Below are 27,082 nucleotides of genomic sequence, written 5' to 3' on the forward strand. Positions count from 1 at the left end.
AGTCGCTCTGAAGCCAGCTTGGTTAACCCCACCACTTGTTATATGGGCGGAAAAAGTGGCAACACATCGAAAATGAATCTAGGCTAAGGAAATTCACGCACGATAATAAAGTACCTACAAAGGTAGCTATAATAAATAAAGATAAGCAGCAACAGTATAATTATTCATTACAGAACAAGAAAGAGCGATGTATTCTTGTTTATTAAGCAGGCTAGTCTACGCATTTGTATAGCCACACCTGCCGGCTTCGAAAATCATACGGAGTGCAACAGTCATGGGAAGTTTTGGGAATGAGTCTACCTGGCAAAGAATTTCCGGAAAACTGTAAATCAAGAAGAAAAAAAAATTGGCCTATCGCGTACACGGTAGCAAGCTTAGGAGGCGCGCCGTTTTCTCTCGCGCCCGAAAGCGTGCATGTGCGTGGAGGTGAGCGCGTGCATTTAGGGGGAGGGGGGCAGGTTAGCGCGCGTATCCTCTGGTCCGGCCGCTGCGAATGACGCGGCTGAGCGCGACCACTCGCGGCCTATGTGGGAGGTAATTTACGGTGTGTCTTGGTGATATATTTACCCTTACACTTGAAGAATTTAAGCGATATGTCGCAATGTACAGTACGTAGGCCTCTCTGTGTTGTGTAACTTGTTCACGAGGGACTTCTGGAATCTTTCATTTATTACAACTTTTATTCGCAATTTCTTTTTCTGGTACTACTTTCAGATGTTGACACATTTATTGAATGTGTATTGTTTAGTGGCGCAAGGGCCAAGTATGGCCAAAAAGCGCCATGAATGAATGTGTATTGTTTAGTGGCGCAAGGGCCAAGTATGGCCAAAGAGCGCCATGACTGATAATGTTGTGTTAAGCGCCGATTTGTGAGTTGCGATGGTGGGATGTGACATGGCTGTAAAGTGGCCTAAAATCAATCCGTATCATAAAAGCGTAAAATGATATATAATATAAAATTATGATAGTGATACATATAGTTGTCTATGGATCTAGTACGCGTGCTCAGTGATCGTGGAGCTAAAATGCAAAAATGTGGAAATACCACCTAAGCCTCCGGGAGGCCTTTGAGCACAAAGGCTGGGAGGCAGGTGCTTTCTTTAAGTGCAGTTATCGCAGCAGAAACCTCAGTTAAGAGGCCGTGCTACGGATTTCCTGGTGATATGACATGAAAACTGTGTACATCTTTTAAAAATGCGAACAAGTATTGATATTTAAAGAGCGGTTCCATACCTATGATCATAAGAGGATGAAGGGGAATTTGTTGACGGTGTGGTAATGGAAAATGCTTTTTCCTATTAGCGTCTAATTCAGTGCATTGCAGCAGGATGTGAAGCACAGTAAGTGGCTCACCACATTTATCACACATGGGTGGATCGCCACCGGACAAGAGGTATGCGTGTGTGCTGTATGTGTGTCCTATCCTGAGTCTGCAAAGTGTTACTTCTGTGTGGCGGTTCTTTGATACCGGCGGCCAGTTGCCAAGATACGGCTTGATAACATGTAGTTTATTTTCTGTTTGTTCGTCCCACAAGCACTGCCAGAAAGCCCTTAGCTTTTTTCTTATTGAGGGCTTGAGGTCCATTACAGGGACAGTCGTGGAAGTGTTGGAAGCGTTCGCGTTGACGGATGTGGCTAGCTGATCAACCAACACGTTTTCCTCTATCTCTCGGTGCCCCGGCACCCAGCATACGACGATATGCTGTTTGGACTGATAGGTTGTGCATAATGCTGTGTAAAGAGATAGAATTACAGGGTTTTTATATTTCCTGACAGTTTTCAAAGCATTTACAACACTCAAAGAGTCTGTGTATATAACTGCCTTTGGGATATTAGATTCATTAATGTGTTTAACGGCAGCCAATATCGCGTAGGCCTCTGCTGTGAAAATACTTGTGTTAGGGTGCAGAACACCGGCATCTGAAAAAGATGGACCGACCGCTGCGTAAGATACGCCAAAATTACACTTCGATGCGTCTGTAAAGAATTCAGGAGAGGAGTATTTGTGCTGTAATTCGAGGAAGTATATTCGTATATGCGCGACAGGCGCGTGCTTTGTGACAGCTACGAAAGATGTATCACAGTCTATTGGTTGCCACTGCCACGGCGGGGGCCGTATAGCAGGGGACATAAGGTGGTATTCAAGCAGTGGAACCCTTGTTTCTTCAGCCATGTCTCTAACACGCATGGAGAAAGGCTGTGCCACTCTGGGCCGGTTGCGGAAAAGTTGGCAACTGGACAAATCGTTTACGGTGTAATACGCGGGATGCTGACTGTTTCCGTTCACTCTAAGAAAATACATGAAAGACGAATATGTTCTCTGCAGATGCAGTGACCACTCATCCGATTCAACGTACAGGCTTTCCACTGGGCTTGTTCTAAAGGCGCCTGTGGACAGGCGAATTCCTAAGTGGTGGACAGGGTCAAGCATCTTTAGAGCAGTTGGAGTAGCCGACTGGTAAACTATGGCTCCATAGTCTAGTCGTGTGCGTATGAGGCTTTTGTACAAGTTCAAGAGGCATTTTCTATCACTGCCCCAGGTTGTGCGTGAGAGCACCTTTAAGATATTCATTGTTTTCATGCACTTGTCTTTAAGATATTTTATGTGCTGTACAAAGGTTAGTTTCGCGTCTAAAATTATGCCTAAGAATTTATGTTCCCTGCTTATGGGCAGACGCTCACCATGCAACACAATTTCAGGATCAGGGTGCAGGCCTCTTTTTCTAGAGAAAATGACACAGGTGCTTTTTTGTGGGTTCAGTCTGAACCCGTTCTCATCAGCCCATTTGGAGACCCTGTTAAGACCAAGCTGGACCTGTCTCTCACAGATTGCAAGAGAACTTGATTGGAATCCTATCTGCACATCGTCAACATACGTTGAATAGAAGATGTTACATGGTATGTGTAGACGAAGAGAATTCATTTTTACTATACAGAGCGTGCAGCTGAGCACACCGCCCTGCGGCACTCCTGTTTCCTGTATAAATTTCCGTGACAAGATATTGCCCACTCGAACACGGAATGTGCGATTAGACAGATAGCTTTCAATAACACTAAACATATTGCCATGTATACCTAACTGTGAGAAGTCTCTCAATATCCCAAACCGCCACGCAGTATCATAAGCTTTCTCCATATCTAAGAATACTGATAAAAAAAAGTGCTTATGAACAAAAGCTTCACGAATACGTGCCTCGATACGTATGAGATGGTCACTGGTGGATCGACCCTCGCGAAAACCGCACTGGTATGGGTCGAGGAATTTATTAGATTCGAGGATATGTAGTAGGCGACAGTTAATCATTTTTTCGAATACTTTGCAGAGGCAACTAGTTAGTGCTATGGGTCTGTAGCTTGATACAGAGGAAGGATCCTTTCCTTGCTTTAGAATTGGGATTACAATAGCCTCCTTCCAAGCAGAGGGGATCTCGCCGGAAAACCATATAATGTTGTAAAGGTAAAGGAGGGTTTTTTGTGTTTCGGGGGGTAGTTGTTTCAACATCTCATATATTATGCGGTCTGAACCTGGGGCGGATGTATTACAACAGTTTAGTGCTGCCTGCAGTTCTGCTATACAGAATGGATCGTTGTACGCCGCACTTTTAGCAGACTTTCTTTCTAATTTTTGCTATTCTATTTGTGTTTTGTACTTTAGGAAGGTTTCGGAGTAGTGTGAAGAGCTCGATATGTATTCAAAATGTGCACCGAGAGAGTTGGCTTGGTCTTCAAGGCTTTCTCCGTGGCTGTACATATTTAGTGCTGTACATATGAATGTTTGTTCTTTCAACTGCTATTCATTTGAGTACAATCCTTTATGTATGCATAATGTTATCAGCATGATTGTTGACTGCGCTTTTGTTGCTCTGCCATGTATTTAGTACTTATTTTGGAACTCAGGCGCGCTCAAGCTTCATTTTTGTAGCTTTTAGCCTGCGGTCCTTTCCCCCACTTGTTGAATGAAACAAATAAAGGCAGTTTTCAATTTCCCGTTTTACTCGGCTAAAAATAAGCAATGTCATATAGTATGACAACAAATTATTCAGGGGTCCTAACAATTAAGAAGTCGGCATTGGCGACCAAATTTATTCTCTCCCCACTCACGTATACCGTGCGCATTACAGACTGCGCCGAACTCTCATCCGGACATTTCGTGCGACAACTGTAGACATAACGCGCGTTGCTTTCGCCGTGTTCAGGACTGCGACGAGACGAATGCTGCGGCCGAGACCTTCGAACGCACTCTTGCGCAAGGCGGCGGAAAGGTTTCGAACTTCCTTGCTCGCCTGATCGGGTCCGCGGCGGGCCGAACTCGGGTTGCCGAGCATTGTCGAGCGCGCCGCTCGCACTCGGGCGCCGATGTGCCTGCATTGAAAGGGGACACCGGCCGCCGCGCAGCCGCCCACGTGTGTGCCACGGTGGCGGCGGCGGCGGCCGACAGCTCGGCGCCCGCCTTTGATTTACGGGAGCCGACGTCCGGGGCCTCCGTGGTCCATCTCGGCGACGAACGCGCATGGTGCGCCGGTCGGGGCTCGCGTCGCCGCCGGCGGAGATCGTGTTCTCCGCGCCGCGCGTTTGAGCGACGACGCGAGATTCGATACTGCAACCAAGCCCCGCGGCGAACCAAGCGCGCGGATCATCGCCGGCCTCCGCTGGCGTTCGTTCGTGCGTGCGTACTTTCGTTCGGCTTCGCATCAGGTTCCGCCGGCGCAGCGCAAAAGTACAACGCGCCGCGGAAGCTGCGCCACGTTCACAAGTGCCTTTGAGAAACCGCGCTCCGTCGAACACAGCGGCGTTCGACAGAGCGCGGTTTTTCAAAGGCACTTGTGAACGTGGCGCCGCTTTTGCGGCGCGTTGTACTTTTGCGCTGCTGAGCTCGAGGCCGCGGCAAGGAGGGCGGGGTGGGCTAGTTGGTACCTATTGATAACCTTAACCACGGGTTCCTGAAAACATGACCGCTGGTTAGATACCGAGGCCGCGGTGGCCGCATTTCCGTGGGAGATTTATAAAAAGTTTGTACTGTGCAATTTAGGAGCACGTAAGAGAACTCCAGGTGGTCGAAATGAATCCAGACTACGACGCGTTAAACTGGATTTCCCTTTTTTTTTGGGGGGGGGGGGGGGTGAATCGATTTTTCTCATGAACTTTCAGCAGCTTTTTTCGGTGAATATTTTTCGCATCTAACTTTCCCGTTTTCTTTTTATTTCTTCTGTGAACACCTGAGCACTCATTTTGTTTACGCTGAGGCGTGCTGAACGACTGCAGATTCTGGTCTTCAAAACTGTAGTTGCATCCAGTACACTGAATAACTAAGTTTCTAAGAAGCACTCTATAGCAAGGACACAACGCTGTACAGCGATGTCGACTATGAAGAAATTAAGAGGCGTTAGTGCAGTTGATATTCGAGCACAGATGTAATGATACTTTATCTCTAACATTATTTAGGTGCAGAGCTCCAAGAAGCAATACAGAGACCAATGACTTGGTAGATACTGCCCCGCATCTGTGAACCTGCCAATGTTCGTCCACGTATACCGCACTGACCGCAGCGCGAATACTGCAAGGACCCGGGCCAGGATTTCCCCGACTATTCTGAGTACTCCCACTCTTGCTCCTCCTCCTTGCATCTCGTTTGCGTCGCAGCGGCAGGCATAAATGGAGGCAAATAGTGGAAAAAGACAACAACACAGATTGCTTGGGTGGCAGGCGCTGATGCATGACGTTGACCGCCAGGCTCCTTGCATGGGAGCGCACGTAGGCTCGCAGCTGCGCACCAATCGCCGACTACAGCTCCACGTGGAAATTTTGGTTTCACTGACTTTTTCCTGTTAAACTGAATCCCGTCAAAAAAATATTCGGCGTACAGTTTTCGTTCCTTTTTCGGTTTGTATCGGAAACGGCGAACTCTATGCATGTGTCTGGAAACCAGCGCCACATACGCATCTGCTTCCCCTCCAAACTGCACCGCGCTGTACCGTCACAGCTATCCTTCGCGCTCTCCCGCGCTTCAGCTGTGCGAGACGTTCCCCGCTACGTCCACTCGGCGAGGCAGCGACGCCAAACCCGTAGAAAGAGACAAAGCAGCTCGGTGCACGTGCCCCACCAGAGCGACTGCAATGCATTGCCACTGCAGGGGTCGTGCGAATGGTAATTTTCTAGACCGAATCGAATACGAATCTAATTGTGCCAGAAGCGAATTGAACTGAATGTCGAATATTTTCCGAATAGTTTTTCGAATAATGTTCAGCCGTTCTCACCGCCGATATTCGCGTCGTTCTAGTTTGCCGACAACGCTACTGAGTTTCTGTCATTACATTGCACGTTATGAAGATTGTTTATTAAAAGCTCTCAAGTGGACAATTATAGGAGAAAACAACCACTCGTGAGTGGGAATGGTAGCGTACCGACGTAATCCAGCGCGAAGACACACTTGCAAAGAAGAGACACAGGATGCGTCACAGGCGCTGTGACGTGTTCTGTGTATCTTATTTGTAACAGTGTCTTCATGCTACACCATGTCGGTAAGCAAACACCAACTAGCCCAACAACAAGTCCTTCTACTGAATGACAGCGGTTGGCCGGAACCAAGTTTGGCTCCTGGAGTGACACATACAGGGTGTTTCACGCGACTTGAGCCAAACATTAAACATATGCAAATGCCACGTAACAGGACCGAATCAAGGTAATGTTGCTTGCCGTCGCTTGGAGATACTCACATTATTTCTTGCATTCCGCCGAATCAGATAACTAGCCTTAATTAATTAATCAACGTCTCAATTATTATAATTAAATAAAAAATGTCAATGAGAAAATTGTCGAGCAACACGAAAAACTCCAGATACAGCTTTCTGTTGCTCGACAGGTGCTACATAACAGTGTTTTTCGAGCGTGAAAAAAAGCTCGCGAATACATGCGAAATTGCCGCGCCACTGGCCGCTCGAGGCACTTTGCATGTATTCGCGGTCTTGAAGCGTGTTCCACTACGTAACTTCTCGTGCTTTATGTGTACTGTGACCGCCGAGGTGCAGTGTATCGCAGAGTTGGTGATTTTACTTATTCGAGATCGATTCGAACTTACGGATAGCCACTATTCGATTGGAATACCGAATCAATGGGGCAATAGGAGAATAGGGCAAGTCAATAACTGTATCAACTGCTTCGTACTTTTGCTTCTACCTTCCCGATATGAGGTAAACGTAGTCAATACAGTTAAGAATATTATGTATAAACGAGCGAATATAAACTTTTTTCGAAGAAGAATAGTAAGTATCGGAGCTGGAATCGAATATGAAATTGAATATCGAATATCGGATAGTCAAACGCATACGCATATATTTACAGCAGGAATATTCACTTAGGTAATTAGACCTGCACGGGTAGCCCCTCAACATATTTAAAGCCTGGTTGCAAACAAGCTATCCAAAAATGAATGGCTGCTGTATGACTAGCTTTCCGAAAACGCGAAATAAAAATGGTTGCTGAAATAAGATCAGAAGTTGCAGAAAAAAAGAAGCAAAAGCTACGGAAGGACTTTCGTGCCGTAAACACATCTAAAAGGGGCCCGTTGCAAGTAAAACATCACTGGTCGTAGCGTAAAAGGTAAAACTGCTACATGAATAGACTGCCAAAAACACTAAATGACAGATTATATGTACAAGCAGTCACAGGTTGTCATGTAGGCTCCCTCTGCTAAACCAAAAAAAAAAAAGAAAGAAGAAAAGAAGCTTTCATTGGCAATTTTGTTTCTTCACTGCTTCGAAATAGTTTGTCGTTGTTTCACTTCTGGTCATTTTCAATACTTTGCTTGCAGCCAAAGAACGGTGACCCGACTTTAACACTCCGTTGTTGCGAAATATGTGGTTCATTTTGATATTCGAAAATACCGAATAGTTTGTATTCGAATACGAAAACGAATAACTAGTGCGTAATATTCGATTCGTATTCAAATATTCGGCCACCCTTATTATCATGTTTAATGACCCATTGCATATTTGATTATGCGATACCAGAGCTGGGGTGCATAGCCAAGTTAGCTTAGCCCCATGTAACAATGTCTATGGACGGAGGCTTATAGAATTTGCTGGGCCCACTGTTTGGAATAAAGTCAAGGGTCAAAACTTCTTCAAAAGATTCTTTATTGCTCAAAAATATTTACGCATGTGCCTTCCACAAAGTTCTACACCATTCGCGCCAGGTGATGAAATCAGATAACATAAGGTTCGGCGACAACAGACAGCGGATAGAACCATCGATAACATTCCAGAAACTTCGGGTACATGCAGGCGCGTCCCCCTCTGTGCGATTACATTTGTTAGGCGGCGAAACGTGGTTACCCGATAAAGGTAAGTACACGTGTCAATATATATATATATATATATATATATATATATATATATATATATATATATATATATATATATATATATATGTGTGTGTGTGTGTGTGTGTGTGTGTGTGTGTGTGTGTGTGTGTGTGTGTTATTGGTTATTCGAAAGTTTCAAATATTCGCTTGCCTTTAAATTTATCACGATCGGCCTACTCATGCCTTTGATTGAACTGTCTCGAGCATCGGCTCGCATTACAAACCACAATAAAACCCTTACGAGGGTGCGTTATCGTGCACTACCTTGTCAGGATCGCCGGCCCCACACTTAAATTCACCACCTTCGGTGTCAGTCCAGTTTTCTCTGTGAGACAAACGACATGACAAACCCTTGGGAAGCAAACGAAGTAAGTTTCACTGGCAGAATTAGGTATTTGAAAAGGCGGGATTCGATTTGAGTGCTGTACCGTTGTTTCTCGCGCGGCTGGAACGACCTCTTAAAACGCGAAATGAGTTCGGTCTCGTATATTGCTGTTATTTGTCTCCCGATCTTGGGCTTTATTGACTGAGCGTGAAGTAATATTGACGTCGCGTTCTGAATCCCAATGCTGCTGTCTTTCAACGATACGCCATGCACATGTTGTAGCCGCGACGGTGTTTAGTGGGGCAGTTTTGCTCGAAGTCCTCTTGCGCGGCGATTTGCGGTCGCATATATACGAGCAGCTGCGGCAAACGTGCGCTCGACCTTATTCGATCGCGAGTAACTGCTCCGCGCTAAAGCTCTTCGCGCATTCGTTTATCGGAACCTTCGGTTTCAGCTTTTTAAGCTGTTGCCTTTGCGGGCTGACTTGCGTCCCGGTGCACCTGTGTACGTATGCCAAACGGGCAATGAAGCGCACACAACGACACAAGGTGTTCATATCTCCTCTCTCTCTCTCTCTCTCTCTCTCTTTCTTTCTCTCTAGTCGTTTTCGTACCACACCGACGGGTTTGGCTTGACACGAGCTTGAGCTGACGAAACGAGATGGGAGTGCCGAAGCGCTGCGGGAATTAACGTGTTGACTAACGTGTTTCGAGATAAGAGGAAGCGAACGCTGCAAAGTAGGCACGTTTTCCCTCGTCGTTGAGCTAGCCTTCCTGCAAGGTTGATTGCCAAGCTAATCCATGGCGGTGAGGTGAACCGACTATATGCATGCGTCGATAGTGCATTTCATGAGGTGGGAGGTGTATACGACGGGGTGACGAAAAAAAGATATATATTTCTTTACTTACAGATTGTACCCTATGTGTCAGCGTCACCTTCTCGGGGTCTATAAACTGCACTGTATAAGCAATAAAAGACCGAAATATTTGTTTCTCCCATGGCCCATTGCATGTGCTGTTATTTTCCCGCTGGTGCGCATGCCTGTACCTTGATCGTACGGTTTGGTCCTATGGCCATGAGGTCATTTAGCATGTGAATATATATATATATATATATATATATATATATATATATATATATATATATATATATATATATATATATATATATATATATATATATATATATATATATATAGGCGAATTTACGAGCACAGCATAAGATAAACGCACAAGTAGAAAGAGACACCCCTTTCGTTAGCGCTAAAATAAATATCGGCTGCATGTTACACTCCTGTAACACGTGAAAGCGAAAACCTGCTGCACGCGTGGTAATTCATTAAAGTTATCCGATCGCAGGGGTCAGACCAGACATAACGAGCCACAGTGTGAAGTACACGTGTGGCGCTGTGGGTCGGTCTCCTCAACGAAACATGCGAGCGCCTAATGCACTATCTACAGGCTTTTTCGTTCTCTCTTCCTTTCCGTTTTTCCTGGTTCTTTATTTCGTTATTTCTTTTGTTTCTTTCATATTCAGCCATTGCATCTTTGTTTGCTTACGGTAGTATGAGCCATTCCAGATTATGTTTTTTTTTCTTTTTTTCCCCGAGTATGAACCATTGCTGCAGATGAAATTTTTTGTGCCACTGTACTTTTTTTGTATCACTGGACCAGACGCCGTTTTTTTTTTCGGGTATGAGCCATTGCAGCGAGCCACTTAAGGTTTTCGCCTTAACAAAATAGTATCGAAAGTTGTAATAGTGCAGTCGCAAAAGCGGTAACGGGGAAATGGTTTGAAGAGCCCTTTTTGTATAATTTAGTTTTCCTTACGCGGAAACAATGTTTTTTCTTCTGAAGAAGAAAAAAATTTTGAATTTCATCTGTTTTTTTATTTTCTTTGCTACGGTATACTAAGAGCAAGCTCTTTGCACTTGTCACTTCAGCTTGGCACAGAATTTCTTGGACCATGCAATGCGTAATGTTCGCATGTGCTCGAAGGCGCGACTTGAGCCCTAGCTTTAATGAGCAGGCCCGATTGCGGCCCGGGCCGGCCGAAAAATGCTTCGGGCGGCCCGGGGCCGTGCAGTGCTCCAGGCGAAATTACGCGCAGAAGCCTAGTGGCTTATAGCGTGCACAATCCGCCCTCATTTTAACGGTGACCTGAACCGCGATGAGTGTGGCAACAGTGCAATGTGGAGAAGAGCACTCGCGAATTGGCATAAGAGTTGCAGCCATGCGAATTAAGATAAGCTTTCCTTATGGTCGTTTATTCAAATCATTTTTAACACGCTGCCTCTCGCTAAAAGGTAATAATTTGCGGGCCATGTAATCAAGTTGCTCCTGACGCTGCCATTCCATGCGCTTTCTTTCTTGCCTGAGAACCATCGGGACACGATAAATAATTGTATTTTTTTATTTGATCTAGATTTAAACATCACTGTATTACCACAAGATGGTTATATACTATCTTCTTATCTTCGATATGTGACCGTTCGGTACTAGATCAATTCGTTTAACTTGCAGTATAGTGGCTAGTTTGGCTAGTTCGTGGGGCGTTAACCGACAAGACACTTAGCACTGACTTTTTTTTCTGTCCCTGTCTCCTATATATATATATATATATATATATATATATATATATATATATATATATATATATATATATATATATATATATATATATATATATATATATATATATATATATATATATTGTTACGCATGAAGAAAACGAAGACCAGTGAACGTGCTTGCGGTCCCGAGTGGAGGAAGGAAGGAGAGGACGACGCTCAGTGGATAAACCAGCTGACCGCTCCTGCGCTCACCTTCGCGACTTAAAGTAAACGGTCCCCTTCATCCGTAAGGGTTACAAACGGTCTCCTTCGCGCGCAACAATGCTGTAACAATATATATATATATATATATATATATATATATATATATATATATATATATATATATATATATCCGCTGTCTAAAGGTGCTCATTTGGCTCGGTTCGCATCCGCAGACGTCGGAAATCGTGGTCTTCGTATCTGCGTTTGTTTTGCTATTCAGTGCGCCGCAGTTTGAGTACCCTGCCCGATATCAGGAAACGGGGATTGTTTAACGTCAAAAGCGATGCGGTGTTTTGAAAAGACCTCCGTGGCATCACCTTACTGACATGTGCTGCAGACAGCGCTATGGAACGAACGCTCAGACCGGCTGACACCAGGCGGATGGCAAAAGGCGAGGAGACGAGGCGGCGACCTGTGCGGTCTACACCTGTGCGCTCGACCCAGTCTGCGCTGCGCGCTCAAACACAGACACTGGAATTAAAAGACAGCCTAAGTGAAGCGTTATACCGCTCTATATACAGCTCCCGTGAATATTCTCGCTGCCGCCTCGGCCACTCGGCAGATTTGTGCGTGCATGCGAGCTGATGCATGCTTCGCATGCACACGGCGTGGCTCAGACAGCACGTGCAAGGTTGTCAAGGGACCGAAATGGTATAGGTAAACGGTAAAATGATGGCAGTATACGCTAAATCTCCCTGATTCATCCTTATTCAATTCGGACGGACCTCTACGCTCAGCAGCAGTGCCTAGCTGCTCATCAGCTAGGCACTGCTGTCCACCTTGTGGCAGACGTCAGCCCGTGAACGCCAACTGACTCACGCCACACTGCCTGAGCGGTAATATATCCACTGGCCCAATGGGAACAGTTTTCATACGCGAAGACAATGTCAGAGCGAGCGCCCTTCTTATTGCGCAGCGAATCGACCGCAGTCATCCTCTCGTTCCACCGCTGATGGTCGCCACGTGTAGTCTACGTACTGCCTTTGCGCTTCCAGGTCACGGCCGCAGCAGCATGCGCGTTCTTCGAGGACGCCATACAGAGGCGCGCAACAGTTGCAGCGGAGCGTTGTCGAACGTTTCGTGAAGCGGGACGCTTGCGGGCCATTGTGCACGCTGACGGTTCGAGCAATCACGAGACGCGGCACCGAATTGAGTTGAGACATTGAAGGAAGTTGAACTTTATTTGTAGGCCAACCTCCTGGGAATCACAAATAGGTCAGTTTATAACGAGCGGAGTCTGGTAAGCCAGACTCCGCTGAACTTGAAGAAAATTACCCAAAGGCACGAAAGTATGGAATATGTGACGTTACCCTCACGGACGTCAGCGGCACCGCCGTTTGCACGCATAATTTAAAAGGCCAAATTTGGCCTTATTATTAATCAACGCTTTTCCGCAATATATTCGAAAAAATTATCTGATATACTACTAGGCTGAATTGCTCTAACACTTGTTTACAGGGCCTTCCCAAAGACTTAGGGCTGAATTTACGAAACTTTTCCTTCGTAAGTGCTATTTGTTGTTGGCCGGTCGCCTTTGCTATGTATATGTTCAGCATCAAGATAGGCTGGATTTTCTCTTACAATCAGTTCTATAGCATAAATGCTATTCTGTGAATATGGGCCGTGGAGCGTTTTCTCGTTCCTCGAGGTGGCCCTACGGCGCCTATGGTCTCCATGGGCGTCTGGTTGGTATATAGGTGCCTTGATGCGCGATCTTACTTGTTGGGTATCCAGAGCAGGGCAGCCTGGCCAAACCTACATGGCTGCCTAGCCATCGAAAGGCTCAATGGCGAATGAGGAGAGCCGCTAACGCGGAGAGTTGTTACGTGAAAAAAACTTTTGGTTCGGCCCATGTGTGGCTGTTACGAAAGAAATGGCGGAAACGTATGGTGGGTTCTCGCGCTGTTCTTCGCTTATGAGAAAGGCTTCTGAGTCGGTGGCACCGGGTGTGTGACACGGTGTTGCTCGCAGGTCCGGCATCTGGCAAGCGGAGCAGGCTGGCGGCGGGCGGCGAGACTAGTGGGGGCGGCGGCCGCGCGCTCTGGCGGCCCCTGTGGCAGCCCGGCTGGCACCCGCGGGGGGCTCCCCCGCCGCTGCTGCTGCCCGCCATGAAGGCCTCCGAGGGGGCCGGAGGGGCAGAGCAGCTCGAGGAGGCCCGCGTCGAGGCATGGCTCGACGAGCACCCAGCCTTCGTCGGCGACTACTTCATGCGCAAGGCCTCGAGAAAGGTGGGGACACCCTCCCGTATCCCTCCTTGATCCACCGGGGGTGACACGCCGCCATCATGCTCACGCCCTGATCCTTTCACCAAGGCGCTGAGCCGTGCTCCTTAAAAGATTGCAGAAAATAGCGTCTCTCTCTGAAACCTCTTGCGACACACAAATTGAGAGAAGCACCAGTGGAAGAAACTGTATGCGCGTGGTCTATTCGCGCTTAAATTGAGGACCTCTCCTATAAGGGGTGGTCCCATGTTGGACATCTTCAGTCATGGGCCTTCCGGCTGATTGATAAGGTTGAACGATTGATAAACTATAGCAGGCCTGTCCCCTGTTGCGCATCTTAGCTCGGGCACCTTGGCTTATGAGGTTGAAAACTAGCACTTCTGCACGTCGTATTACGTGTTTGGCCATATCAGAAAACAGTACGTGAAGGAAAATTTTCGATGCATACGCTATAGTTCTGTCGAAAGTTCCCAAGACCCTATAATCGTACGGTCACAGATTCTACTGCAGGTAGTGGCGGCGGGGCTACTTTGGCGCCCTTGACAGTCTTCAGCTGTGAAGAGTAAGTCCTCTCCATTAAGTTTGGGTACGCACTGCCCGTGATTCGTTTGAACCGCTGTTCAATGAGCAGTTGTTAGGTAGCTTTTGACAAGCGGGCGCAACGTGGTATCGAGTCTAAAGCGAGCGCGGGCTCTTGCGTTCTGTTCTCATTTTTTATTATTTTTTTATTGAGCCTTGAACGTTGATTACGGCGCATGTGGCCGATGAATAGCCTCTGATTGGAGCCGAATGCGACGTTTGTAACAACTGTGCGCTACATGCCCGCAAGAATCAGATTAGTCCCATATGTAACATCTGTTATTTTACTTTTATTTTTAGTTCTTCAGAATGCTGCAAAATTGTCTGAAGGAACAGCAATCAGGATAATGCCTGTCGAATTCAGTTTCGACCAACAAGCCGTTGTTCCGCGAACCACTGAGTGGTGCACTGCAGCCACGTGCGGCGAGAAACAGTTTGAAAAGAAATAATAGAAACTTGCGACACAAGGGTTCAAGGAATTTATTCTCGAGCTGCGACCTTTTGATCCCGTCGTTCACTGTTGCGTCCAGCCAGATATAATTTTTAACTTTACATCACTTTTAAGAAAAACAGGCTTAAATTGGTTTCTCAAACTAGGTCGCTTTCGTTAAATTACGTAGTTTGTTTTTCGCGGTCCGGCTTTATCACGAGGGCCAAATTTTTTGCTTGCAACTGTAACATCCAAGGTTTCATGTGTCAAAGTGCCGGTCACGCTGTCATACCAGCACAGTCGCTTTATTGTTTAGCTCGAGGGCACGGATCAATCTCTGCTGCCGTTACCACATGTTTGAGTGGGACCAAGAAGAAAAAAAACGTTTGAAAATAATTTGCGCATCAATCAGATGCATGGTGGACAGCCTACATCTCCCGTAACTCTCTGCGTATCATATATATCATTGCGCGGGATCAATTAATAAGAAATATCGTCGTTTTTGAAAAGTTGCCAATGAGAAAATTGTCTCGGAAGATATTAAGTTGCCCGACAGAGGAGAAACCGGGGACACTGAATGCGAATGGTTGCAGCAACGATGGTACTGTTTACGAATTGACAGGTTTAGGTCGGGTCACTGTCCTTTCTCGAGTTATCGATGTAGCAATTGGCTGCACGTTTATCCGCGTAAAACGTCGATTAATTGTCTTCCTCGTAAAGGCGAGCACGCTGAATTTTTTTTCTCCCATGAAGAAACATTGCGGCCTGTAAAGCATCGAAATTATACATAATGGGAATATTCACTTCCGGGTCTTTTGCAACTACCACGAGGGAGTGATTGCACTTGGGCTATCGAACAACATTTTGTGCCGCGAAACCTAATGATCCCTCACCATTACCTCACTATCCCTGACCGCCAGGACGCCTTGTGAATACACTGGCTGAGATGGAGGGAGACTCAGCCGTCAATTGTTGACGACTGTTGACGACTGGCTCTAAAGGCGCGAAGTGCTTCTCTCGACTTGTGTCCAAGATTATAGTTGCCTTCGTATCTTTGCCGGATTCATTCGCAAACTTTGCGGCTATGTTTTCTCGCAATTTAACCTGCTTTACTAGCGCGGCGCTAACGATTCCTGCTGTTTTTTGACAGCGCTATGCGCGCCGCAGATATTACGTCAATGTTTTTTCCGTACTCAGAGCCTGCTTTGAACCCTATTAACACCATTTACGTGCACTTCCTATATAGATTGCTGCCTCACGTGACACCCTTCCGGCGAGTCCACGCCGTAGGCACGCGCCAGACGCCGCTCCGCACGAGCTGCATTGGAAAGGGATCCACTGCTCTACCGCTCCTCGCTGACCCCTGAACATTTACTACGCTTCTTGTGGTGTGTTTTGGGTGCTCTGAAATGGCATGCACATCTACGTTTCGCATCGTCTGACCCCGACAACGTCCAGCGTCTCGTGTACACGGGTGATGGTGAATGACAGCGTAATCACACTGCAGCCAGACGTTGTCACATTGCTGCATGGTTTGACAAATGTCGCATGCTACTAAAGCTGTATTAAACGTGACTATTTCACCTAATTTTCACTCATACAGACCATTATTAATCGCTCGCATGCTGCATTGCAGTTCCCTTCCTTCGCTAACCTGATCGCGGCTTACACACAAACACTTGGGGATTCATATAACACCGTCGTTCTTGTCCGTGACGCATGTATTCCAAACCAGGTGCCACACCACGCGTTGCATTCGACTGTCTGCTGTCGTGCGCCGTACCCATTTGTATCTGTATGGCCTTAGTGTCTCAAGTCAGCGTTTTCTGACAAAGGAAGAAATTACATGCCAGACATTCGTACAGCCGATACTCCAGTACTTACGTACAGCATATCTGATATGTTTTCGCAAAGCTTTATCGCTGTAAAATTTCAGAAGTCGTGCATTGTAGTGCACCCCGTTTTCTGTGCACGATATTCCAAGAGAACAAGTTTTGTCGTTGTAAAACTAGCTCAGTGTCTTGCAACGCTTACACTAGCGGCATGATCTCTCGTCTCTGCTTCGTTCACTTGACTGTCTACCTCTCACAAAGCACAGGTCACCAAACACCCCTGCCTATACTTACGCTTACAAAAAAAGTCTAAGTCCGCTATAAAAGCAAGTAGCACATAGCATTAGTATGTTAAGCGAGCACCATTGCGCGCAACAGCTTTTAGCAGCCCAGGTTCTTCAAGATTGCTTAGCTGAGCCCCCCAAAAAAGAAAAAAAGGAACACGGATGTTACGAAACAAACCGAACATCTTAAGACCGTTTTCCCACGTTTTCGGCACGCCAGGTGGTCACCGCACCCTTGCATGCGATACGGACGAGGGATGTCGAGCACAGAAAGTTACCAATTTCTGTTGACCCTTCCAGTACCTTCTGCCCTTCTGTCACCGCATGCCAGTGCCATAGCCTGCGCACTCCTCAGGGCCGATTTACGAGCGAGCCGCACGCCGCACCGCGCACCTGCCGCACGCGTGCGGTCGTGCGAAAAATTCCTACACAGGGTCCGCATATGCAGGGTAAACCGAAATTTGTGCACCGGTGTGCGACATGTGCTGTTTTTCGCACCACCGCACGCGTGCGGCCTGTGGGCGGTGCGGCGTGCGGTTCGAGCGTAAGGGCCGATTTACGCTCGAGCCGCCCATCGCCGCAAGCCGCACCGCGCGCGTGCGGTCGCGCGAAAAATTGCACGTATCCAGCACTTGTGCACAAATTACCATTTACACTGTGTGCACAGTGTATACCTTACACATTGTAAACCGAAATTTGTGCACAAGTGTTTGATACGTGCAATTTTTTGCGCGACCGCAAGCGTGCGGTGCGGCTTGCGGCGATGGGCGGCTCGAGCGTAAATCGGCCCTAAGCCGCCGCACCCCAGACGGACCGCCCCAAACTTCAACTTCCCGCCCCGATTTGTCACTCAGGGTGGCGAATTTCGCGTTCCAGCGGGGGAATGTCGGGGCAAAGGCCAGCCTCAAAGTCTGAACTCTAGCAGGACGGAGCTGATAACAGTAGCCCTGTCAAGGTACGTCCACACTATAGAGCCAAGAACGCTCGCGGAAGTAAGCGTGCCGCGAAAACAGATGGGCATCAACTTTTTTCTGCCGTGGAGCGAATGAGTCTTGAAGATATTTTTCGCTGCAGGCCGCTTGCCGCCAATAGGGCAGAACACTTGGGCAAACGCTGCAAGGAAATATACCCCCTCTGTCAGCATCGTTGATCCCAGCCGAATGTATCAGTGTGAACGCGCCATTCTAGCGCGTTCACACTGAGACATTCGGCGTCTGGAGCGGCGCGGAACCCAGTTTGGCGGCGGAGAGATCCGCCGGAATAGCCGCTTCCGCGCCGATCGCTCCCGGAGCGATTTTTGCGGCAGCTGCCGCCGGATTCTCACACTGCAGACCAATCGGAGTGCGTCTCAGCAATTCAAAAAAATGGCGGCCAAGCCCGACGCGCTCGCCATATCGCAGTCTTCGAACGCGTCGCGACATCGGAAATGCTCATCGAATCGGTGCGTAACCGCCCCGTCCTTTTCTACAAGTACCATGCGAAGCACAAGGACTAAGCGGCCTAGCAATGCAGCCTCTTCTTGCTCAGGGTTTATTATTGTCGTTGCAAGCAGTGATGAAGCGGCCAAAATAAAAACGCGCGAATTCCAGCTGATAGCGATTCACGCGCTCGGCGCTGCGGCAAGGACGCCCTTAAATGCGGTCATGCCAATGCTGACTCATTCTGCCGCCTGCAGCATGCCGCGCGCGTTCTTTTGCGCCAGTGTGGACGTTCAGTCAGCCGCACAAGTTTGCGTGATCTGCAATGCGTGGTGGAACAACGCAGCTTTGCGTCGCTCCGCCTCGCATCGCAGGTCCCGCAAACTTATGCGGCTGACGTTACCTTCACTCACGCCTGGAGAAAAAAAAGTGCGTCACCCTGGGGCTTGCAGACATTGCCAGTCCAGGGCCCGTATTAAAAATATTTTTCATTTCCCACCCTCTTTGCCCTTCTTCATTGGTTCGCACGACGCTACCCCCCTGCTGTCACCGAAATCACCCACTAAACGGGACGGATGGCAAGAAATAAATGATATCGGAGGAGAAATGCTATGTTTGCTGCTCTATCTCGGAACACGAGCCTTGTTAAACACACACACGGAGAAGGAAAACCAAGCAAAATAAACCTGTGTTCGGATACGACTCTCAAGTTTCCAATACAATCAATTAGGGATCAATTATTTTATTACCAGAGGAACCAAGGGCGCTTTAGTGGAGGCACGATTCCCGTTCACTTCTTGGGAAGCGTGTAGTGGGTGTTACGAAGCACTAATCACCCCCGAAACGCTAATTTTGGCCAACCTCTCCTTCGTTTAGCGAAAAAGAGAAAGCAAACCGGCGTAGTTAGTAAGGAGCAGGGTCCGTATACAAAACATTACTGCAGAAACTCCCTAGTGGGACTTATCAGATAGTGCGCAAGCATTATTTCCAGTCGCTCATCTTGCACTCATACAACGAATGATTGATTGATTGGCCGAGTTACGCGCACCACAGCTCACTGTGACGAGGATGGCGCAATGTGTTGCAAGTATTACAGTGAGCTGTTGTAATTACCTCATTGCTGAACCTAATTAGTCGAACTTAATCTTACTGCGCGAAAATAATGTAATCGCAATTACTCTGAATAAGGGTTAAGTAATGTAATATGAATTAATCTTCATTAGCCTTATTAATCTTGAGTGGACTGAAGTAATGTCATCGTAATTGATCTTAATTAGATTTAAGTTATTTTAATTACCGTTAAGCAATCCTGATTAGCATAGATCAGCACAATGTCAATCAATCGAAATTAGGCGTAATTAATGTTAAGTGCCGTAATTAACATTGATTAGGTTAATTAATATAACCTAATTGTGATAACCTCACTGTGCTTAATTAACATCAATTACTCGTCAGGACTCTTAATAATTACATCGTAATTAATCTCCATTAGGCTTTGTTGCCCTTCATTCGTCTGAAGGAGTCTTATTTAAGCTTAAATAATTTCATCGTAATTAATGTTATCTGCCTTTTATTAACCTTAATTACTACCTCTTCAGTACTCACTATATGTAGTCCAAATCATAATCTCAGTAGTGATACGTAGTCATGAGGCATAAGGTAACTGCTATATTGGGCGTAATATACCAATGGCAAACAGCACTCGCGAACAAAAAGGTCATGAATTCAGTTACGCTTTCTCGAAAACATGTCGGGGGGGGGGGACATGTTGCCTCTAATCCAGCGTCGCATGCTGACTGCAGGCATTTTCCAGAGTAGTGTACGCAGTAGTGTGAGCCACGAGGTCACCAAATTTGGACAACATGTCTGTTATGTGTATATTATGAAAAATCGTGGCTCCATGTGTCCCTGGGTTGTTTATTGTGTATGTACCACAAGAACTACGCCCGTATGAATTTACGTTGGACCCATGTAATTATACTGGCTCGTACGTATTCACATAGACTACGTTTGACGTATTGTATTTCTTATTTCTATTTCGTATAGAAGGATGGAAACGCTTACGAGCTGTTATGTAAATCCTTCCAGTCCTCATAAAGGCACTCGGCGCCGAGCGTACACGGCCCATAATAACTACTGCGCAATGAGGGGCACGACTCAACCAGCCTGCGATGTATGTGCTGGTTTGTTAAAGGAGCGTTGATGCAAAATATTCATTTTTTTTTTCAATGGATGGCTGTCGACAAGTTAATCGCGGTGTGAGGCATCGATTTCTTGCGAGTGCCATATCTTAAATCGATCATTGAAAGCGCGCCCCAATTGCAAGATGGATTCGGGCTTCAAGGAGGCCTCTTTGTGACATCACGGGATTCGCAAGTGGCGATCACATGTTATCATAAACCTTTGACGCATTCTTCTGTCAGTCCGGTTGGCCACCCTAGCTTTCGCCCCTAGGCCGGAATAGCGGTCGCACGCCACACTGTGAACGTGCCCAATGCTGAGTATACTTGACGGGAAAATAGGGGGGGGGGGGGGGGGAATAGTTCCTTGAAATTACGGACCAGGACCAGGCTGATCCCGTGTTGAATGCGGAGAAGCACAGTAGGAAGGAAAGAATGACCGATGTGGCTGCGCGTTCTTTTTTTTTTCCTTCTTTTCTTTCTTCTTCTTTTTTTTTCTTTTTTTACCGAGTGCGCGTCAGTGCTTTGCCACACCATACTTGTAATCACTCCCTGGTTTCCCCTAGGAGGTCTGCTTCAAGCCTGAAGCCACGCTACACTTGGCGCGCGTTTTGAATCACTTCATTATACGATTTTGCATTTAATTATTTCTTGCGCGTTCGAATAATTCAGGGCCCCATACGTTGATTATGGAGTCGGCAGCTCATAATAAGGGAAAGCGAGATGACAAGTGTCCTGTCAGGGCTCCTTTAACTGAAAACGCACACACGAGAAGCACGATGTTTGTACTGTCTAACAGAGAGGTCCTTCTGTTTTCATAGAGGATACTCCGCGATCGTTGTGGCTCCGTGGCCCGCGAACAATCGAAACGGAGGCGTTACGCGCCGTTTTATAGTTCCCGCTTCTCCGTAGCCACTGGTGACCGCCACGACGCATACTGCGCGCTGTACTGCAGCTCGTTCGCCTGCTGTATAGCGAGTGTATGTAGAGCCTATCGCAAAAGTGTAAGGGCTTTCGTGGTCGACTCGTGTGCTGTGCAGCTGCGGTTGCCTTGCGGTTTAGTATCGCTGCCAACGCGTCCAGGATCTGGACCGGCGACATTTACACTATTGCGAGTAACCTTGTAGTGAATGCCGATTCCGTGGCCTCCGTCTGGCCAGCTCGCGCGAGTGCCTTTAGCACGCCGCGCTTAGGGCCTTGGTGTGCTGGGCGCGCTCTCGGTACCACGGATGGGTGCGCGCCTGACCGGGGGGAGAGAGCCCCGCTGTGTTAACGCTGCTCCGTGCGCTGGCGCCGACGTCAGCGGAGACGTTGCTACCCGCAGGTGGTGGACTCGTGGCTGCTGGCGCACGCCGTGCCCCAGAGCGTGGTGCAGGCGACCTCCCCGTGCCCGGCGGACCAGGCGGCCGGCTCGTCGGCGTCCTCCTCGTCGATGCTGGCCGCGGCCCACTCGCTGAGCAGCAGCTCGAGCTCGCTGAACGGCGGCTCCTCCTCCGGCGCGGGCGCCAACATCTCGCCGCCCATGCGCAAGATTTCCGCCTGCGAGTTCGACCGCGGCAGCCCGCTGCGGCCCATTGTGCAGACCAGCTTCGACGGCACCCCGACCTTCCTCACACTGCCTGCCGCCGCGGAGAACCAGGTACTGCAACATGCGCTATATATATATATATATATATATATATATATATATATATATATATATATATATATATATATATATATACGAGAGTTGTTCATTAAAGACTGCGACTGATGCTCAGAAATCTTTACCAATTATTCATCGGTGCTTTTCTCTCTTCGTATGTACTCCCCAACTAAGTGAAATGCGCGCATCCCACAGTTTCTATCAAGTCTAGCGCCATCTTTCGACCCTATACCTAAATCTCGCCACCGCTCGTACTTTCTTGCGTGAGTGCGTGAATCAATGTGCCTAACTTTTTCCTTCCTTTCTGTAAACATCACTTGGGGAGAACTAAGCAAAGGTGACTGAGCAAAAGAAAACTCTAATTTCAGTGCTCTTCTTTTATTTGAAGTACGATTAACGCATTGGAATTTCGTGCCTGTTAGATGCGTGGAAGTTGTAGCGTGAGAAGCATGCAACACAGAAAGCCAGCGCATGAAATTGCCATCTGGAATTGTCGTACCATGTTCGCAACGTCGGGTGTGTTCCAGCGCTTCCTTATTACGCCCAGCCCCTTGAAGGATGTTAACTACAGCAATAGGTTCGCGTGTAGTGGTGATGACTACACTCACGTTTTCGGTTCGTTTGCCGGTATTTCATTTTTCATCGTCATCTGGACACGAGTGTCCGTGCTGTAAAATGACCAGCGTATTCTGCCTCTTTACAGAGCGGGGTGCCCGGTGTGCCAAGCGGTGCTGGCCTGGTGCGCCCCAAGCGTCGCAGCCGGCAGGAGCTACAAGCGCTCAACGAGCGCGAGCTCATCTTCGAGCTGGTGAAGGATATCTGCAACGAATTGGACATCCGCCTGCTCTGCCACAAGATCCTCCAGAACGTCACGGTGCGCCTGCTTTGCGTGTCGGTTTTCAGCTGAAAGAAAAGCGACGGCAGCGTCATTGTGCGTCGTTATGGCCGCATGATGGGCATTGTTGCTGAGGCGACACGCAGTCTCAGCTAGTGAACTCAATAGCGCACTAATGCTCTCGCACGACGCTGCGCAGAGGCTTCATTTTCGAATATCCTATAGTTTACGTGATACCACGCTTGGATTAAAAATTAAATTATGGGGTTTTACGTGCCAATACCACTTTCTAATTATGAGGCACGCCCGTATACATAGTGGAGGGCTCCGGAAATTTTGACCACCTGGGATTCTTTAACGTGCACCTAAATCTAAGTACACGGGTGTTTTCGCATTTCGCCTCCATCGAAATGCGGCCGCCGTGGCCGGGATTAGATCCCGCGGCCTCGATCGCGCTCAGCAGCACAACACCACAGGCGCTGAGCAACCACGGCGGGTTACGCTTGGATGCAATGGCTCACGGGTTCGCTTGAAAAAGACAGGCTTTGACGTATACGGCAGGCACGTAGTCAGTACCTTGGTCCCTTGGTTTGTACTGAGAACAGAAGCGAGTCATGTGCGACGCACTTGGAAGCAGTCGCGCGCATGCGCAATGCGACGAGCCATTAGCGGGCGCTGTCCGTCAAACTGAGACCGGTGTCACAGTCCTCATTCAACTAATTTAACGCTTGAACTGCTTCGACGTGCTGCTCGCAAGCGTGACAATCGACGGGATGGAGGTTTCAGATACTGCAGATGATCTCTCTCTCTCTCTCTCTCACTCTCACGGTTTCTCTTCCGCGTCGTCTCGGTGTTGCACTGGCCGCATACGTCTATCGGAAACTTGAGTCTCGCTCGCGTATTGGCAGTCGCGTGGTCTATTCAGTGAACGGCGCTGCGTGTTGCGCCTTTGTGTGCGTCATAAGCCGGACGCAGCATCACGTCACTCGTACGTGCTATAGCAACGCCGTGTTGTATCGGGTTGTGCCCGCGGATGCACAGCTCGCAGTGTCGTCTCCCTTTTCCCTTGGAGACGGCAGACGTCAAGCTTGTCATGTGGTTCCGCGCAGCGGTGTACGCGTTGCGCCGGTGAAACGCCTTACGCATCAGATGACGACACATGATCACGAATCCGGATTTCCCGAGAAACCTGACGAGTTATGGAGCGCAGCAGGTTATAGAGACGGTCTTAAGACCTGTGGTGTTTGGTCGTCACACTTCTTACAACCAAACACCGTAGATTTTATAATTGTTTCTTGCACTGTGTTTTTAACATCTCGTTTTCGTTGAATACCTTGACTAGCATTTGCTGGGACAGACGGTACACTATTTCTCAAAGATTCGCGTTCTTCTTGCGCTTGGCGTCTTATGGCAAAGTTTACTGGGCCGCATCAGGTCACTCATCGTGCTTTAATATTCATCGGACTTGTCTCCTCTACTGGTACCAGACGTGACACTTCAGCATTTTAATGGTGCACTATTATAATAGTGTAAAGACGTTTTGTGTTCGTACCTATACAGAATGCCACCACCAATAATTATATGCCTTGGGGAGTGGGCGAGGCGCGCTTATATATAGAATATCGGGACCCTGCCGTTCACCGAGTTCACGCTAACTATCGTCGCCGCGTTGTTGCCTCCGGCGTTAATCATTGGGCAATGCCTGTGGTGTTTGAGTGAAAGCTGTAATATCGTCTCCAGGCTGTCGCAGCCACTTTCAGACTGCTCAAACGTGTCAGTATTCGCGAAGAACGGGAGAAGTGATGCAAGGATGGCAGCAAATGCGTGTTTCACCGGAAGTGTCATTCTAATAGGAGACACACACGACCTCTCTTTACTAACACTAGCCCGTGTTTGAGCACTTCGTCCTGTGTCCTGCACCCATGCAGCTGTTCACCACACACTGATGATGTGAACGAAGTCGGCTATAGCGAGAGAAGCTCTGCACGCATCAGTCGCACTCAGAGATTTCAATCAAACCCGGCTCTTGTCATGGTCAGCGCAGTCCAGCACAGCCCGGTCTCTAGCACATTTTTCTTTTTTATTTCTTATTTATTTATTTATTATTTATTAGTACCTCAAAGGCCCCATTGAAGGGGTATTACATGAGGGGGTGGAATTTCAGCAGTACATTGCTTCTATGGACGATCTGAATGATGATGAGTCGATCTGATCAACGATGGCGTTTGGCAGGTCATTCCAGTCCCTTGCTGTATGGACGAAAAATGATGACAAATGCGCAGAAGTGCGGGCAGGGGGAGGGTAGACGGCCTTTCCGTAGTTTGTGCGATTGGAAATGCGATGGGCGGGGCTGATAATGGAGTTCAGAGACGGATGATAAAAGAATTTATTAAACAGACACAGTCTGGAAATTTTTCGGCGGTTCGCTAAAGTTATGAGATGAGCATTACGTTTTAGTTCAGTTACACTTACATGATATGAATAGGCGGAGAAAATGAAACGAGCTGAGCGATTTTGTACAGATTCAAGAGTATTTTGATTCAAGGTTGTTTTGATGAGGGTCCCAAATCGCGCATGCATATTCTAATTCGGGACAAATAAGTGTTAAGTAAGCAAGGGATTTCACTGATGGGGGTGTTAGTCGCAGGGTTCGTCGAAAGTAACCAAGGACGCGATTTGCCTCGTTAGTAACCTGTGATATATTAAAAGACGAATTTAGATCAGGTGTCAAATGGATGCCTAAATACTTGTAAGTTGATACTGAAGCGATTTCTGCATTCCCGATTAGACGTCTTCAGGATGGTTGTGAGTGACGTCGGTGGAATGATAGCAGAGATGTTTTGTTTTTTCACATTTAAGGACATTAGCCATGAATTACACCAGGTTAGTACGTGCTGAATGTCAGACTGAAGAAACAAAATGTCATCGGTGTTAGTAATAGGCCGGTAGATAACGCAATCATCAGTGAATATGCGAATCTTAGAACATATGTTAGCAGGCAAATCATTAATATATATGAGAAAAAGAAGGGGGCCCAAGACGGTGCCCTGAGGTACCCCAGATATAACAGATGAATAAGGAGATGAACATTTATTAGCAAAGACAAACTGCTGCCGATTAGTGAGAAAGCTGCATATCCAATTAAAAACATGTTCGTTAAGATTGAGACGAGAACGTTTAAGGAATAGTCGTTTGTGAGGAACTTTGTCAAAAGCTTTTTCAAAATCGAGGAAGAGGGCGTCAATAGGAATGTTAAGGACAATGCTAGAGCCAAGGTGGTTAATAAAGAGGGCTAACTGTGTTTCGCAAAATAAACCTTTTAAAAAGCCATGCTGCTTAGGGTGGAAGAAGTTAACGGACACTAGAAATTTTATAAGTTGAGAGAAAATTATATGTTCCATTAGTTTTAGAAGTGGTACTTGTGATAGATATTGGTCGATAATAATGGCGAGAAGATGAAGGCCCTTTTTTGGGGACTGGGATGACTGCCTATTTTCCAGTCATGGGATATAATGGCTGATGAAAGAACTTGATGATGAGGATGATGATGATGATGAAGACGACGGTGATGACGACGACCACGATGACGATGATGATCGTGGATTGGCCTTTCGAAACAGGCAGGCTCATATCAAGTCCTAGCCGTTAAATTAGAAAAAAAAAAGAAACAACATACAAACAAAACCAAAGCTGAGAACGTTGGCACCATATATGCCGGGGGTCACTGGGCCGAGGCAGTTGCTTCCGAGTGAGTGGTGCCTGAGTGCCAGGGTACCACTAGACCCTCTGACCTCTGTGCAACGACGAAGTCGGTTGAATGATTGATAGGCCACGTGACGCATGCGCGTTATCGCTTTGCAGCTAGGCGACTCGAAGTTTTTCCCCGACTCCACCGAGTGGAGCACAGCGCTTATTGGAGAAATCACTGCTCCAAACAACGCTGCTCGGCGATCAGTGTATAGAACGAGGAGTCGCTTGAGAAGCACCGATACCCCCCACTCAACTGCATTGTAACAGATAAGTGCGCGTGGTCACAGAACATTCGTTCAGGAATCGCCAAGGAGTATCGTTGACAAGGCCGGCGCTGTCATCCAAATTTTTGGATTATAGTGTCGAGTGGCGGAACCTATCACAACA

General features: G+C 47.4%; 1 protein-coding gene across 8 annotated transcripts in view; it reads left to right on the forward strand.

The window, feature by feature from the left end:
• The window catches only part of Pde11 (Phosphodiesterase 11), a 640,803-nt gene that overhangs the window by 551,807 nt on the left and 61,914 nt on the right, over positions 1-27,082 (forward strand). For 6 of the 8 annotated variants that reach the window (XM_070539554.1, XM_065454748.1, XM_070539552.1 and 3 more), the window contains 3 exons: positions 13,492-13,748; positions 21,769-22,104; positions 22,814-22,984. In XM_070539554.1, the coding sequence (XP_070395655.1) occupies positions 13,492-13,748; positions 21,769-22,104; positions 22,814-22,984 (764 nt within the window). Of the gene's footprint in view, positions 1-8,699; positions 8,728-13,491; positions 13,749-21,768; positions 22,105-22,813; positions 22,985-27,082 lie in introns of those variants that run through there. The other 2 variants (XM_070539564.1, XM_070539550.1) reach the window with 2 other exon arrangements.

This window comes from Dermacentor albipictus, chromosome 1 (genome assembly GCF_038994185.2).
Source record: "Dermacentor albipictus isolate Rhodes 1998 colony chromosome 1, USDA_Dalb.pri_finalv2, whole genome shotgun sequence".
In the NCBI taxonomy this organism is placed as follows: Eukaryota; Metazoa; Arthropoda; class Arachnida; order Ixodida; family Ixodidae; genus Dermacentor; species Dermacentor albipictus.